The sequence below is a fragment of the Hemiscyllium ocellatum genome, chromosome 13, assembly GCF_020745735.1.
Source record: "Hemiscyllium ocellatum isolate sHemOce1 chromosome 13, sHemOce1.pat.X.cur, whole genome shotgun sequence".
Taxonomy (NCBI): domain Eukaryota; kingdom Metazoa; phylum Chordata; class Chondrichthyes; order Orectolobiformes; family Hemiscylliidae; genus Hemiscyllium; species Hemiscyllium ocellatum.
In genome coordinates this window covers 81,937,270-81,953,455 of record NC_083413.1, presented here as the reverse complement: position 1 = coordinate 81,953,455, position 16,186 = coordinate 81,937,270, and the positions used below count along the sequence as shown (strand labels likewise).

The 16,186-nt window shown below is 43.2% G+C and overlaps 1 protein-coding gene across 2 annotated transcripts in view; it reads right to left on the bottom strand.

Annotated features, from left to right (window-relative positions):
• The window catches only part of farp2 (FERM, RhoGEF and pleckstrin domain protein 2), a 193,049-nt gene that overhangs the window by 42,744 nt on the left and 134,119 nt on the right, over positions 1 to 16,186 (bottom strand). For both annotated transcript variants that reach the window (XM_060835025.1, XM_060835026.1), the window contains exons 14-16: positions 10,343 to 10,527; positions 5,576 to 5,665; positions 3,289 to 3,422 (exon numbers count right to left, since the gene is read on the bottom strand). In XM_060835025.1, coding sequence (XP_060691008.1) covers positions 3,289 to 3,422; positions 5,576 to 5,665; positions 10,343 to 10,527 — 409 coding nt within the window. The remainder of the gene's footprint in view (positions 1 to 3,288; positions 3,423 to 5,575; positions 5,666 to 10,342; positions 10,528 to 16,186) is intronic.

Below are 16,186 nucleotides of genomic sequence, written 5' to 3'. Positions count from 1 at the left end.
GGGTTGGACCAAAGGGTCTGTTTCCATGCTGTACATCTCTATGATTCTATGTAGAGAAAAGGGCAGCAAAGATGATTCTGGATATGAGCAAGAGTAACAGGGTAGTTGTTATGGGGGATTTTAACTTTCCAAATATTGACTGGAAATACTTTAGATGGCTCGAGTACTTTAGATGGGTCAGTTTTTGTCCAATGTGTGCAAGGTGGTTTCCAGACACAATAAGTAAACAGGCCACATTGGATTTGGTACTGGGTAATGAACCCAGCCAGGTGTTAGATTTGGAAGTAGGTGTGCACTTTGGTGATAGTGACCACAATTCGGTTAGATTTACTTTAGCGATGGAAAGGGATAGGTATACACTGGAGGCCAAGAGTTATAACTGGGAGAAAGGCAATTATGATGCGATTAGGCAAGATTTAGGATGCAGAGGATGGGGAAGGCAACTGCAGGGGATGGGCACAATTGAAATGTGGAGCTTATTCAAAGAACAGCTATTGCTTGTCCTTGATAAATATGTACCTGTCAGGCAGGGAAGAAATTGTTAAGCGATGGAGCCATGGTTTACTAAAGAAGTTGAATCTCTTGTCAAGAGGAAGAAGGTGGCTTACGTTCGCATGAGATGTGGAAGCTTGAGAGTTACAAGTTAGCTAGGAAAGACCTAAAGAGAGAGCTAAGAAAAACCAGGAGTGGACATGAGAAATCGTTGGCAGGTAGGATCAAGGAAAACCTAAAAGATTTCAATAGGTATATCAGGAACAAAAAAATGACTAGAGAAAGATTAGGGCTAATCAAGGATAGTCGTGGGAAGTTGTGTGTGGAGTCAGAGGAGATAGGGGAAGCGCTTAAAGAATATTTTTCCTTAGTATTCACACTGGAAGAAGACAACATTGTCAAGAAGAATACTGAGATACAAGGTATTAGACTAAAGGGGTGGAGGTTCACAAGGAGGAGGTATTAGCAATTCTGGAGTGTGAGAAAATAGATAAGCCCCCTGGACTGGATGGGATTTATCCTAGGATTCTCTGGGAAGCCAGGGAGTAGATTGCAGAGCCCTTGGCTTTGATCTTTATGTCGACAATGTCTACAGGAATAGTGCCAGAAGAATGGAGATAAGCAAATATTGTTCCCTTGTTCAAGAAGGGGAGTAGAGACAACCCTGGTAAATTAAAGACCAGTGAGCCTTACTTCAGTTGTGGGTAAAGTGTTGGAAAAGGTTATAAGAGATGGAATTTATAATCATCTAGAGAGTAATAAGTTGATTAGGGACAGTCAACACGGTTTTGTGAAGGTAGGTCGTGCCTCACAAGCCTTTACTGAGTTCTTTGGGATGGTGACCAACAGGTGGATGAGGGTAAAGCTGTTGATGTGGCATATATGGATTCCAGTAATGCGTTTGATAAGGTTCCCCAAGGTAGGCTATTGTACAAAATATAGAGACATGGGATTGAGTGTAATTTAGTGGTTTGGATCAGAAATTGGCTAGCTGAAAGTAGACAGAGGGTGGTGATTGATGGGAAACGTTCATCCTGGAGTTCAGTTACTAGTGGTGTACTGCAAGGATCTGTTTTGGGTTCACCGGTTTGTCATTTTTAGAAATTATCTAGATGAGGGCATAAAAGGATGGGTTAGTAAATTTGCAGATGACACTAAGGTTGGTGGAAGTGTGGACACTGCTGAAGGATGTTGCAGGTTACAGAGGGACATAGGTAAGCTGTAGAGTTGGGCTGAGGAGGAGCAAATGGAGTTTCATGTGGAAAGGTGTGAGGTGACTCACTTTGGAAGAAATAACAGGAATGCAGATTAATTGAGGGGTGATAGAAAAAGAACAGACATCAGAGGCAGTTTCTTTACTCAGAGAGTAGTAGGAGCATGAAACACACTGCCTGCAACAGTAGTAGACTCGCCAACTTTAAGGGAATTTAAATGGTCATTGGATAAACATATGAATAAAAGTGGAATAGTGTAGGATAGATAGGCTTCAGATTGGTTCCACAGGTTGGCGCAACATCGAGGGACAAAGGGCAGTACTGTGCTGTAATGTTCTATGTTCTAAAGACAACATTAGTAAACAGCAAAATATTTGGATGTGACCACGTTGCTATTTGTGAGTCTAATTGCAGAGTCTAATTTAGCTGCCACATTGTCGACAACAGTGACCACACTTCTAAAGATATTTCATTAGCTGTAAAATACTTGACGACATCTAGTGGTCATGAAAAACACTATTTGTCAAGAAACAGCACTGACCCCTGTTTATAAACTTCACCAGCAGACTGGAGGAAGTGGGTGTTATATCTTCTCCTTGGAGGTTAATTCAATTAAAGCTCCCCTTGGGGCAGCATGATGATTCAGTGGTTAGGACTTATGCTCTCAGCATCAGAGTCCTGGGTTCGAATCCACCCTCAGGCTTCAGTCTACGTGGAGTTTGCATATTCTCCCCATGCCTGCGTGGGTTTCCTCCAGCTGCTCCAATTTCCTCCCACAGTCCAATGATGTGCACGCTAGGTGGATTAGTAATGGGAAATGCAGGGCCTGGGTAGAATGCTTTTCAGAGGGTCGGTGCAGGCTTTACGGGCTGAATAGCCTCTTTCCGCACTGTAGGGAATCCATGGATTCTATGATTCTGACAGAAAGTAAAAACTCTTCATTCTTCGAAAGGAGATTCAAAAGCAAAGCCAAGGGAGGAAATCAGAGGATGTAATCCCTTTCAAGGATTATCCATCACTGCACTCCATATCTCAATTGCAGTGACAGTGCCTTCTGGCAACTGGATTGTAACTCTGACCTCTCTGATGTTCTAGAAATGGGCTCTTGTTGCTTCCCCTTCAACAGTATCATTATAAAATGGTTAAGCTAATAGACGAACCCTTAAGATAAATTTCTAAATCAATACAAAGAAAGACCTATGTTCAAAAACAAAAAAATTCTGTATAAGTGTTACGCAGAAAAGGTCAAAATGAATCAGTACATGACATTAGAAGCTGAAACACTCAAAAACATTTTCCACAGGTAAATGTTGAAGTCAGCACACATAGTATAAACCTGTCTCTGATGCTCAGTTTGTTAAGCAACTCTGACATGTAGGTCAGATACACTGAGGGATATGACTAGAGGAGGAAGAACCCTGGATCAGTGGTGCTGGAAGAGCACAGCAGTTCAGGCAGCATCCAAAGTGCAGCGAAATCGACGTTTCGGGCAAAAGCCCTTCATCAGCACTTGCAGTCATTGTTTTTACCCCAAGGAAGAATCCTGTCAAAGTAACAATGTTTTGCAATAAAAATAACTCACCAAAGAGCCAGCCTCTGTTCAACCTCTTTCAAAAATCCACGATGAAACTCATAAATAGGGTCAATGTTGGAAAACAACAGGGTCATTAGTCCTTCTGGCATTGCACTCTCTTTAATAACAGCACTTCTGAACCACTAAAAGCAAAAGGATATAATCTGTATTAATAAATCACCAACTGTCATTTTGGGATGTCTTGAGTTATGAATGATATGATAATGACCTGATTTTTTTTTTGTAATTATGTTAGCTGAGGGTTACATACAAATTCAGGAATCCATTGTTCTAACTCTCCATGAGTACTATGAGATCATAGAATTTTACAGTGAAGGAGGAGGCCATTTGACCATTACATCTGTATTAGCCCCTAAAAGAGCTACACAACTAGTGCCACTCTCTAGTTGTATCTCTGTAGCCCCCTAAAAGCATCATTTTCAGATATATCTCCAGCTCTCTTTGGAAACCTCATTTGGAATCAGTCTGCACCACTCATCATGTGGTATGTTGAGACATTAGAGATTGTGGTAAAGACTGGTAAATTTCTTATCTTGGAGAATGTGAGAACTGCAGATGCTGGAGATCAGAGTAAAAAGTGAGGTGTTGGTAAAGCACAGCAGGTCAGGCAGCATCCGAGCAGCAGGCGAATCCACGTTTTGGGCAAGTGCCCTAATGAAGGACTTTTGCCCAAAACGTCAAAATTTCTTATCTTGCAGAGTCTAGAGGTGATGAACTTCACAAAGTTATAGAAACATGGACCTTTTTCGTTCATAAAGGATTGCCTGACCAAAAAGAGGTGCACCTCATTTTTAGACTGATTCAATTATAATACACAAAGCTTAAAGAACAAGGAACAAAGAAAATTACAGCATAGGAACAGGCACGTTGGCCTGCCAAGCCAGCGCCGATCTAAAACCATTATCTAAACACAACACCTATTTTCTAAAGATCTGAATCCCTCTGCTCCCTGCACATTCATTTATCGGTCTAGATACATCTTAAATGATGCAATAGTTCCTGCCCCTACCAACTCCACTGGTAGGACTGAACCAAGGGTACTGTGCTGAAGTGGAACACATTTGAACTGTGATTTCTTTGTCCATAACTTAACAACTTGCACTTACCTAGTAGCTTTTGGTAGGATAGTGAAGGCATTTGGTATGCTTTCCTTTACTGGTCAGAGCATTGAGTATAGGAGTTGAGAGGTTATGTTGCGGCTGTATATGACATTGATCATGCCACTGTTGGAATGTTATCTGCAATTCTGGTCTCCTTCCTATCTGAAAGATGTTGTGAAACTTGAAAGGGTTCAGAAAAGATTTACAAGGATGTTGCCAAGGTTGGAGGATTTGAGCTAAGAGGAGAGGTTGAATAGGCTAGGGCTGTTTTCCATGGAGCATCAGAGGCTGAGGGGTGACCTTATTAGACGTTTATAAATATTGAGGGGCATGGATGGGATAAATATACAAAGTTTTTTTTCCTGGGGGTGGATGAGTCCAGAACATAGGTTTAATGTGAGAGGGGAAAGAGATGAAAGAGATCTAAAGGGCAACTTTTTCATTCAGAGGGTGGTGCGTGTGTAGAATGAGCTGCCAGAGAAAGTGTTGGAGGCTGGCACAATTGCAACATTTAAATGACATCTGGATGAGTATATGAATAGGAAGGGTTTGGAGAGATATGGGCCGGGTGCTGGCAGGTGGGGCTAGATTAGGTTGGGATATCTGGTTGGCATGGACGAGTTGGACCAAAGGGTCTGTTTCCGTGCTGTACTTATCTAGGACTCTATGACACTCTCAAAGACGTCGTATTCTAAATCCTAACAATTCTGGGTAAAGACACATTCCTCGTTGCACTCCTAGCTTTCTTGTTGACAATCTTGAAATTGTGACCCCTAGTTACTGACATAACAACTAGTGGAAACAGGATATCCTGTTTACCCTGTCAAAATTATTCATAATTTTGAACACCTCAATAAGGACACCTCTTAATCTTCTCAACTTAATTTCTTCTTTTACACCCATCTGAAAAGACAAAAAGGATCCCAGCATAACATTTCATCCAAAAGACAGCACGTCCAAACAGTGCAGTACATGCTTGCAGTGACATCCTGGATTATGGCTCAATTCTCTGGAGTGAGGCCTAAATACACTGCCTTCTGTCTCAATGATTGGAACTATTCCTTGTTGACCTAGAGCCAACAATGCAGCAACAAAGCACCCAAAAGCTAGCAAGAATGCACTTGAAAATATTTCCAAACTGAAGGAGACAGATAAAGCCAAGAGAATCCCCTTACCACAGTGATGACTTCCAAATCCTTCAGGTACGTCCTCTCTGTGGTCAGGATTTCTTTTGCAATGAAGTAAGCCTTGTCAGCTGGGCAACGCTGTTAGAAAAAACCTGCCAGATGTTAAAATCTCATCGCAGCAAATCGTCCTCAAACCACGGGTTATCTCAGCTGCCCACAAATTATCGCGGATACACTCGAACCAACTGTGGACAAAAGTACAATTTTTCCCACCATTCCCAACCCCTATCGGAAGCAGAAATGATGCTGGAACAATCAGTCCTACTTCCTCATTGTTTTATCAGAACAGTCCTTCAGAAATTCAGACTCATGATTATTCACTCATTTCCTCAATCGTATCTAGGGGAAATATCCATTGTGGACAAAGGAACAAGAATTGATAATAACAATAACAGAATTAGGAACTACGCCCCATGATCCTCTTGTACACTATGATCTTGACTTTAACTAGACCAATTGCCTTTCCCTCACAAGAGCAGAGAGAACGACTTTACTTGCCCTTTCTTTCCAAAAGCACATTATCACATCAAAGTAGTCGATCATCTAATAGGATCCAGACCCTGACGGTAGGGAGCCCGGGGGTGGCAAAGAGATATCTTTAGGTGCATTGAAGGATAGGAAGACAGGAAACGTTAGGCAATGGAGGCAGGTTCATCGAGACAGTAAGAAATGGGGGCAGGGTCACGGGAAATGGAGACATGGTTTGAGAATCAACCAGAACTCTGAAGAGGTTCCATTGGAAATAAATAATTTGAAATCATTTAGCAAATCTGAAAATTTATATAAATCCTATTATAACAACATTATTCTCTGGTACGATGACGATGATGATGATGAGCCACAAAAAACATGGACTCAATCTCTGATGTGTGCCAAGTTAGATGACTTATGGCCAGGCAGTGGTCACGCATCCAGGAGAAAGCAAAGACTGAAGATGCCGGAGATCAGAGTCAAAAGGTGTGGTGCTAGAAAAGCACAACTGGCCAGGCAGCATCTGAGAAGCAGGAGAGTCGACGTTTCGAAGATAAGCTCTCATTCCTGATGAACAGCTTATGCTCGAAATGTCGACTCTCCTGCTCCTTGGTTGCTGCCTGACTGGCTATGCTTTTCCAGCACCACACCTTTTGACTCTGATCTCTATCATCTGCAGTCCTCACTTTCTCTTAGTGATCATGCATCTACTTAGTGGAGAAAACAACACGATAGCCAGTTGCTGTGAGAAAGCGTAGATGCAGACATCAGAGGAGGCCTGTTGGAGCTGCCTACCAGCACTCTCAGGTGGAAAATGGGCCTTTTACCGAAATGACATCAGGCATTACAGACAAAAATTATATACAAGAGTCTGGAAAAGGAGGCGAAGAGGAGAAAGTGGAAAATGACAATTTTCTCTTGCACAAGGCTGTTAGGAAAGATGGAAAGAAAGATCCAAGTTCTATAGACTGTTTCATGACTCCAAGGCATCCTGCATAACCATTTAGATTTCTGGAATAGTAGTTACCATGGCAATGGAGGAGACACAGCCATTTTGTGCACAGAAAGATCCCACAAGCTGTAACCTGATAACAGCCACACAATCTGCTTTAGAGATGTCAATTGCAAGACAAATGTTGGCCAAGTCACTCTGGGAGTAACAAAAATTTCCCTGCTCTTCTTTGAACTAAGTCCCATGGGATCTTTTAGGTCCACACGCAAGGACAGGCAGGGCCTTGGTTTAATGCCTCAATACAAGATGGAGAGGAGTGTCTGACATAAAAAGCAATGAGTTTTGTCAATTAACCCCCAATATAACGTTGCAGTACCAGTGGGAGACTCCCTTCCCCTGACAGCATCAAACCTGACACACCAGTTACATGGTTGCAGCCTGTGACTTTATTGTTCAGCACCTTGTCACACTTAGAGTCACAGAAACGTGCAGCATGGAAACAGACCCTTTGGTCCAACGCGTCCATGCCGACCAGATATCCTAAATTAATCCAGTCCCTTTTGCCAACATTTGGCCTATATCCCTCTAAATCAATCTTATTCATGTACCCATCCAGAAGTGTTTTAGATGTTGTAATTGCACCAACTTCCTCTAGCAGCTTCGTCCATACACACAATACCCTGCATGAAAATGGTGTCCCTTTTAAATCTTGCCCCTCTCACCATAAGTCTACGCCCTCTTGTTCTGGACTCCCCTACCTTCGGGAAAAGACTTTGGTTGTTCACCCCATCCATGCCCCTCATGATTTTATAAACCTCTGTAAGGTCACCCCTTAGCCGCTGACGCTCCAGGGAAAACAGCCCCAGCCTATTGAGTCTCTCCCTATAGCTCAAATCCTCCAACCCTGGCAACAACCTTGTAATTTTTTTTTTAACCCTTCCAAGTTTCACAACATCCTTCCCATAGGAAGGAGACTAGAATTGCACACAATATTCCAACAGTGGCCAAACCAATGTCCTGTATAGCTGCAAGATGACCTACAAACTCTTATACTCAGTGCTCTAACGAATGAAACTGAAAATGTGTTGCTGGTTAAAGCACAGCAGGTCAGGCAGCATCCAAGGAACAGGAAATTTGACGTTTCGGGCCGGAGCCTTTCCTGATGAAGGGCTCCGGCCTGAAACGTCGAATTTCCTGTTCCTTGGATGCTGCCTGACCTGCTGTGCTTTAACCAGCAACACATTTTCAGCTCTGATCTCCAGCATCTGCAGACCTCACTTTTTGCTCTAACGAATGAAGAAAAGCGTACTAAACGCCTTCTTCCCTACCCTATTTACGTGCGACTCCACTTTCAAGGAACTATGAACTTGCACTCCAAGGTCTCTTTGTTCAGCAACATTCCCCAGGACACTTACCATTTAGTGTATTAGTCCTGCCTTGATTTGCTTTTCCAAAATACGGCACCTCACATTTATCTAAATTAAACTCCATCTGTTATTCCTCAGCCCATTGGCCCATCCGATCACGATTCCATTGTACTCTCAAGTAACCTTTTTTACTGTCCATGACACCTCCAATTGTGGTGTCATCTGCAAACTTACTAACTATACTCCTGTGTTCACATCCAAATCATTTATATAAATGACAAAAAGTAGAGGACCTAGCACCGATCCTTGTGGCACTCCACTGGTCACAGGCCTCCAGTTTGAAGGGAATCCTCCACCACCACCCTCTGTCTTCTACCTTTGAGCTAGTTCTGTATCCAAATGGCTAGTTCAACCTGTTTTCCACGTGATCTAATCTTGCTGACCAGTCTCTCATGAGGATCCTTGCCAAATGCCTTATTGAAGTCCATACAGATCATGTCTACTGCTCTGCCTTCATCAATCCATTTCATTATTTCTTCAAAAAAAACTCAATGAAGTTAGTGAAAAATGATTTCCTATGCACAAAGCCGTGTTGACTGTCCCTAATCAGTCCTTGCCTTTCCAAATACAATAGACCTTGTTCCTCCGGATTCCGTCCAACAACTTGCCCAGGCTCGCTGGTCTATAGTTCCCTGGCATGTATGTACCACCTTTCTTAAATAGTTGGCACCATGTTAGCCAACCTGCAGTCTTCCAGCACCTCACCTGTGACTATCGATGATACAAATCTCTCAGCAAGAGGCCCAACAGTCACTTCCCTAGCTTCCACAGAGCTCTCAGGTATACCTGATCAGGTCCTAGGGATTTATCCACTTTTATATATTTTAAGATATCCAGCACCTCCTCCTCTGTAACATGGATATTTTTCAAGATGTCACCATCTATTTCCCCACATTCTATACCTTCCATGTCCTTCTCCACAGAAAATATTGAAGTAAAATACTCGTTTAGTATCTCGTCCATCTGCTGCCTCGCTGATCTTTGAGGGGCCTATTCTCTTCATAATTACCCTTTTGTCCTTAACATATTTATAAAATCCCTTTGGATTCTCCTTAACCCTATTTCCAAAAAGTTATCTCATGTCCTGTTTTTGCCCTCCTGATTTCCCTCTTAAGTATACTCCTACTGTCTTTATAGTCTTCTAAGGATTCACTCAATCTCTGCTGTCTATACCTGACATATGCTCCCTTCTCCAGTCATCCAGCATTCCCTACAACAACCAGACGTGCCTTTCACCCTAACAGGTACATAATGTCTCTGGATTCTTGTTATCTCATTTCTGAAGGCTTCCCGTTTTCCAGCTGTCCCTTTACCTGCGAACCAATCAGCTTTTGAAAGTTTTTGCCTAATTCTGTCAAAAGTGGCCTTCTTCCAATTTAGAACTTTAACTTTTAGATCCAAGTCTATCTTTGTCCAACACAATTTTAAAACTAATAGAATTATGATCACTGACCCAAGTGACACCTCAGTCACCTGCCCTGCCTTATTTCCCAAGAGCAGGTCAAGCTTTGCACCTTCTCCAGTAGGTACATCCACACATTGAATCAGAAAGTTTTCTTGTAAGCACTTAACAAATTCCTCTCCATCTAAACCCTTAACAGTACCAGTCTATGTTTGAACAGTTAAAATCCCCTACCATAACCACCCTATTATTCTTGCAGACAACTAAAATCTCCTTACAAATTAGTTTCTCAATTTCCCACAGGCATTTGGGTAGGGGGGGATGTGGTGGTGGTGGTGTTTGGGGGCAGGACGGGTCTATAGTGGAGGCAGCTACTAAAAATCTTTGCTCAAGCAGTTTGGAATTTTGTCTGAAGCAGCACTGACTCAGGAAAGCAATAATAAATAATAAATGATAAAATGATGGACCTCTAACACACTCCAAACAATAATTACATTGCACACCTTCCTCCGGTCATCGTCTTCATCATCCACCCTCGTACTGCCTGCATCGCTAAGAATCGGACTCTGCAATGGTGACTGAGACTGACTGGGCAAATCCAGGTTGGACACCTGGGATCCAGGAAGTAGCACATTCAAAGGACTCCTCGTGGTGAGAGGAGACAGCTGCAGGCTGTCGATTAAACTACCTGAAACAAATTCAAAACACAAACGCAAGAAATAAAATTCAAGGAACATGTCTGTGATACAAATAAATCTGATTCGGCCAGCACAGGTGAGGGGGCAGGAGAGGGGTGTGATTGTGAAATTAATTGGTCTGTAACATCAAGTATGCCAAACTTTGGAGGGTAAGGATCCTTTCTGGAAGACTAACATATTGTTTATATTAAGATTTTACTTCAATATTACATAGGGAGTGATGTAGGGATCTAACAGCTAGCTCTGTACTTCCAGAAAGCTCATGGTCATCACTCCTACTAACTAGGACAGACTCAGGCACCTCCAGCTCCAAAGTCATTGCTTTGTGAAGGCTGTTTGTCTCACTCTAGCCTCCATTCTCCTATCCCCATCTAATTCTTTTTAATCATTTGCAATGTTTGGCCTCTACCACCCTGCCTAATACATTGTTCCATTTATTTTAAATTCATCTGTCACACATTTCTATTAGTTTCCCCTTCGTCTGCTAATGCGGTAATCTGAGAATGCTCTATTAACACGAGCCACTGTATCTGCTCCCTTCCATGGCTGTAAAACTAGGAGCACAACCCCTTCTCTGAGGTTGACTTTGTAACTCTTCCATATCTGCTTTCACTTTAGCTGCTTCTGTCACAGTCCCAGACAGGGAAGGAGGGAGGTCACCTATCCGTGAGTCTTCGTTCTGTAAATGGCACCAATAGTTCCTGATAGTTTTTAAATATGTCTCCTTGTGGCACGGGGGAAACAAAGTTTTCTCTAACTTAAGGTGAGTTTGAGGGAGGTTTTTTTCCATTTCAGGAATTTGTCTTTGGAACACACTTTGCCAGGGAGTGGAGAAGGTAGAGCTATCGAATATTTTTAAGGCAGAGGTAGATAGATTCTTGATGAATATGAAATCAGATGGCTACCAGGGACAGACAAGAAAGTAGAGTTGAGGCCATAATCAGATCAGCCTTGATATTATTGCATGGTACAGCAGTCTCAAGTGGCCAAATGGTTCATTCCTGCTCCTATATATAAACACTTCTAAACATGTAGTTTCTGTGGGATCTGACATGTTGAGGGTGCAGTGACTCATTGCAATACAGTCTGTTGTCTTCATGTTGGGATCTCTCAAAGGGCTCAGTCCAATAACTCAGTCCTCAAGTCTACACTCGGTCAACAAATGAGAGATGAAACTTTTAAAGTTAAATTTGGAAGCAAATAAAAACAAAATTGATAAAAATCCCTCTCAGCTTAATATGCTTTACATTTACAAAGTAAAAGATACAGTGTACATTTCATGTTTCTTTGAAAACATACAAAGCTACTCTACTTTCTAAACAAAAGATAAAATATACTTAATAAAATGTTTTAAATTTGCTCTCCGACATTTCTTTAAATAGCTTCAAAAACAACCAAAGAGAGAGCACTCTGTTGGGAGAAGCTGGTGTAGAATTAATGTCACTGGACAAATATTCTAGAACTCCAGATCTATACACTGGGGTCATGACCTCGGGAATCCGTGTTCAGATTCCATCACAGCAGATGGTAGAATTGGAATTCACTAAAAATCTGGAATTAAGAATTCTAATGACCACATCAGCATTGCAGAATGTCAGGAAAAACTCATCTGGTTCACTAATGTACTTTAGAGAAGGAAACTGTCATCCTTACCTAGTCTGGCCTACATGTGACTCCAGACCCACAGCAATGTGACTCATAACTGCTCTCGTGGCAACTAGGGACAGGCAATAAATGCTGGCCTAGGTAGTGATGCCCTGATCCCAGAAATGAATTTTTTAAAGACTGGCATTTAACCGATGATGTGGAAATTTGCCCAGTATGTTCTGTATCCAAAAAACAACAGGACAGACCCAACCCGGCCAATTACCGCCCAACAGTCTACTCTTGACCATCAGTAAAGTGATAGAAGGTATCAACAGTGCTATCAAGCAACACATGTTCAGTGACGCCCAGTTTGGGTTCTCGCATGGCCTCTCAGCTCCTCACCTCACTCCAACCTTGGTTCAAACTTGGACAAAAGAGCTGAATTCCCAAGGTGAGGTGAAAATGACAATGCTTGACATCAAGGCCATGTTTGGCAATGTGTGGTATATCAACAAGACCTAGCAAAACTCCAATCACTGCGTAGCAGGGAACAGACTCTTGACTGGTCATACCTGGTATAGAGGAAAATGGTTGTGGTTGTTAGAGATCAGTCAGCTCCAGGACATCCTTACATGTCAGGACAGTGTCCTTGGCCCAGATATCTTCAGCTGCTTTATTGACGACCACCCCTTCCACTCTAGGTCAAAAGTAGGGTTGCTCACTGATGACTGCACAACATTCAGTAGCATTTATGACTCAAATAATTCATGACCAAATGCAGCCCAACCAGGCTCGAGTCACTAATGGTAAGCAATACGGACAGCCAAAAAGAGGCAGGCAATGACTATCTACAACAAAAGAAAATCTAACCACTGCCCCCTTGACATTCGCTGCCATTACCATCACTGAATCCACCACTACCAACATCATGTGGTTTACTATTGACCAGTAACTGATTTGCACCAACCTACATTAATACTGTGACCACAACTGCAGGCCAGAGTAACTCACCTCCTGACTCCCCAAAGCCTGACCGCTATCTACAAGTCAGAGTGTGGTAGAATACTCCCCATTTATCTCGATGAATGCATCTCCAGCAACACTTGAGGAATATGGCACCATCCAACACACAGTCTGCTTGATTATCACCACATCCACTTAAAATTCATAACACAGATGCTATTCACCATGCAAGACTGATTTGACACCACTATTAGCCACATAGATATCATCCTCTCATAAGGTCATCAAGCTGAACAAGCTGGAAGGCCTCTGACCACACCTGTTTAAAGTCAAGAGTGTGGCGCTGGAAAAGCAACACACTCTCAAATCTAATCTCCAGCATCTGTAGCCCTCACTTTCTCTCACAACTGTTTAAAGGCATCACTAACTTTCAAATTTGTTGCTGATTGGTACTCATGACTACACGAGTAGGAGTCAGTGTCTGGTGCTTTCCAGGAGGAGAAAGTGAGGACTACAGATGCTGGAGGTCAGTGTTGAGAATGTGGTGCTGGAAAAGCAGAGCAGGTCAGGCAGCACCCGAGGAGCAGGAGAATCGAAGTTTTGGGCATAAGCCCTTCTTCAGGAATGAGGTCTTATGCCTGTGGCTTATCCTGATGAAGGGCTAATGGCCGAAACATCGATTCTCCTGCTCCTCGGATACTGCCTTACCTGCAGTGTTTTACCAGCACCACACTCTTGACTTTGGTGCTTCCCAGCATTCTTCAGTAAAATCTACAGGGAGTGACGTGGTACATATTGAAGGTATGGACCCGAGCTCAAGGTTTCTGGCGTAAGCCAGCTGCTTCCAGACATGTGAGTAGATTCCCCCTTGGAATGCGCGGAGAAGCACATGCTGCTGGAAGAGGGAGGAAATGGCAGTGCTGAAGAGGGATCTCCCAGGTGGCCGTATCTGACTACAGCAATCAGGAAACAATTATTCAACTGAACCTGAGTGAGGAATAGTATGCAAAACGTGTTTGTATCAGAAAGGACATTCCTGCTGCAAATTGCCACTCGGTTCAGCCAAGAACAGACCCCAGGACGAAATCGGCACTATCAATGGTGCTAATGATTTGTGTGACTGGCTCCTTCTGTCCTGGAGCAGGACAGAGATATTTGTAACATCTTCCGGCTCACTGTGTACCATTGCATAAGGAAGGTCACTGATGTTGTGTGTTCAAAGATAGATAAGATCTTATTTGCACAAGTAGGGTGAGTTGACAAAGCAAACACATCACTTTGCAAGAATTTCAGGTTTTGCAACAGAGTCAGGCATCATTGACAGCATGTGCATCACAAGTGTGGGAGCTACATGTAAACTCTATGCTTTATCACAACCTCCAGTTGCTGTGACCACACCCACAGGCAGGACTTCACACCATTGCAATACCCTGTTAGCAGTCATGATAACCTTCATTTGTACCAAATTGTTATGCCAGCTAGATTTTAAGTTACCAGGCAAGTCAAAGCAAAGATCGGAATGACCTTTAGGGGTACATACTGATCATATACTGGTGACTCTGAGGTTCGCAAACCATTGCAGAATACTCCACAGCCACACAAAAGGTGACAGAGTAGACCCCAGACATGCTGAAATAGCACATGCACTACCCGAGCCTCACTGCAGGACTCAGTGGCCTGCTACATCCTGCACAACATCTCATCATGATTCGAAAAGTGTGGCGATGGAAAAGCACAACAGGTCAGACAGCAACCAAGGAGGAGAATTGACATTTCAGGCACTAGCCCGTCATCAGCAATGTATCATCATGATGGGTCTATCTCAACACCAAGTAGCTGACAAGCCGAAAGTGATGGAAGAGATGGGACAAACTTGCCAAGCCCCCTACAGAGAAAGTGAAGACTGCAGATGCTGGAGATCAGATTCGAGAGTGTGGTGCTGGAAAACCACAGCAGGTCAGACAGCATTCGAGGAGGAGAAGTGATGTTTCGGGCATAAGCCCTTGATCAGGAATGGCCTCTCTAGGGCTGCCCATGAAGCACTCATCAAACTGCAAATCCCCATTCATCAACAGACTCTCAGCTTATCTTCCCTCTGCTCCTCACCATCAGATTTGGTGACTGAAGTACCTCCATAAAAGCTGGTATCCCATCACAAAGTCACCCCTTTTGTACACGTGCATAGCACTTGACACTGGTCCGCCTTCCTCAGAGCCAGCTCTCAGAGTGAACAGACCCTCTGACCTCCCCGTTTATATCTGTCTTCCAGGGCTCCCTGATTGGATCAGGTTAACAGCCTCAATCAGAGAACTCATATTCTGAGGCCCACTTGGCTAACCTCATTACAGTCATTACATCCCTCCCCCAAGTCCCAGAACTGAGGCCTGTTCTTTCTTTAGCTTTTCCTGGGGTTTTTCCGCACCAAGTCCGGTTCATCCAACACAGCCTCGGATACACATACCAGATCGTAGCCCATTTATCACACTCAGGGTTTCTTAGAAGTAACTCATTCTCTTCTTCAGGCTATAAAGGCATCGAGGCTGCAAAATTCATCATGTCCACCTCAGACTCCGATGGAGAGAACCAACGGGTTCCAAACTGCCAGGGTATGTTTTGCACCATTTGCGATTTGCAGCTTTCATGTGGTCCACATGCTTGTTCAAGACTGCCTCACCTACCTGAACTTTACATGTCACTCAACCCGACCTCTGTGCAAACCATGCCTCTTACCTATGCAGGGTCACTGCTGTGGTTTCTGCAACCAAACTTCTTGCCTGAAGTAAATTCTCTCTCTCACTTTAGGGACGTTTTCTGTCAGATGTTGGCATTTCTGATGCTATTTCATCCTCCCCACTCAGGTCCAGGAAAATCAGATTTAACCTGGTGCAGAATGCTCTCCCCATTGGCAACTCTGCTAGAACTATCCCGGTAGATGCATCAGGCATGGTCCGATTTTCAAATAGGAACAAGGACTGTTTGGTATTTAGAGAAACTGTAGGTTGTTTCTTTAAACCTGCCTCCAAAGTTTAGACTGCTCTTTTTGTCAGACCATTGAATGATGGATGGTATAGAGGTGTCCTTATATGCTGAATGCCATTC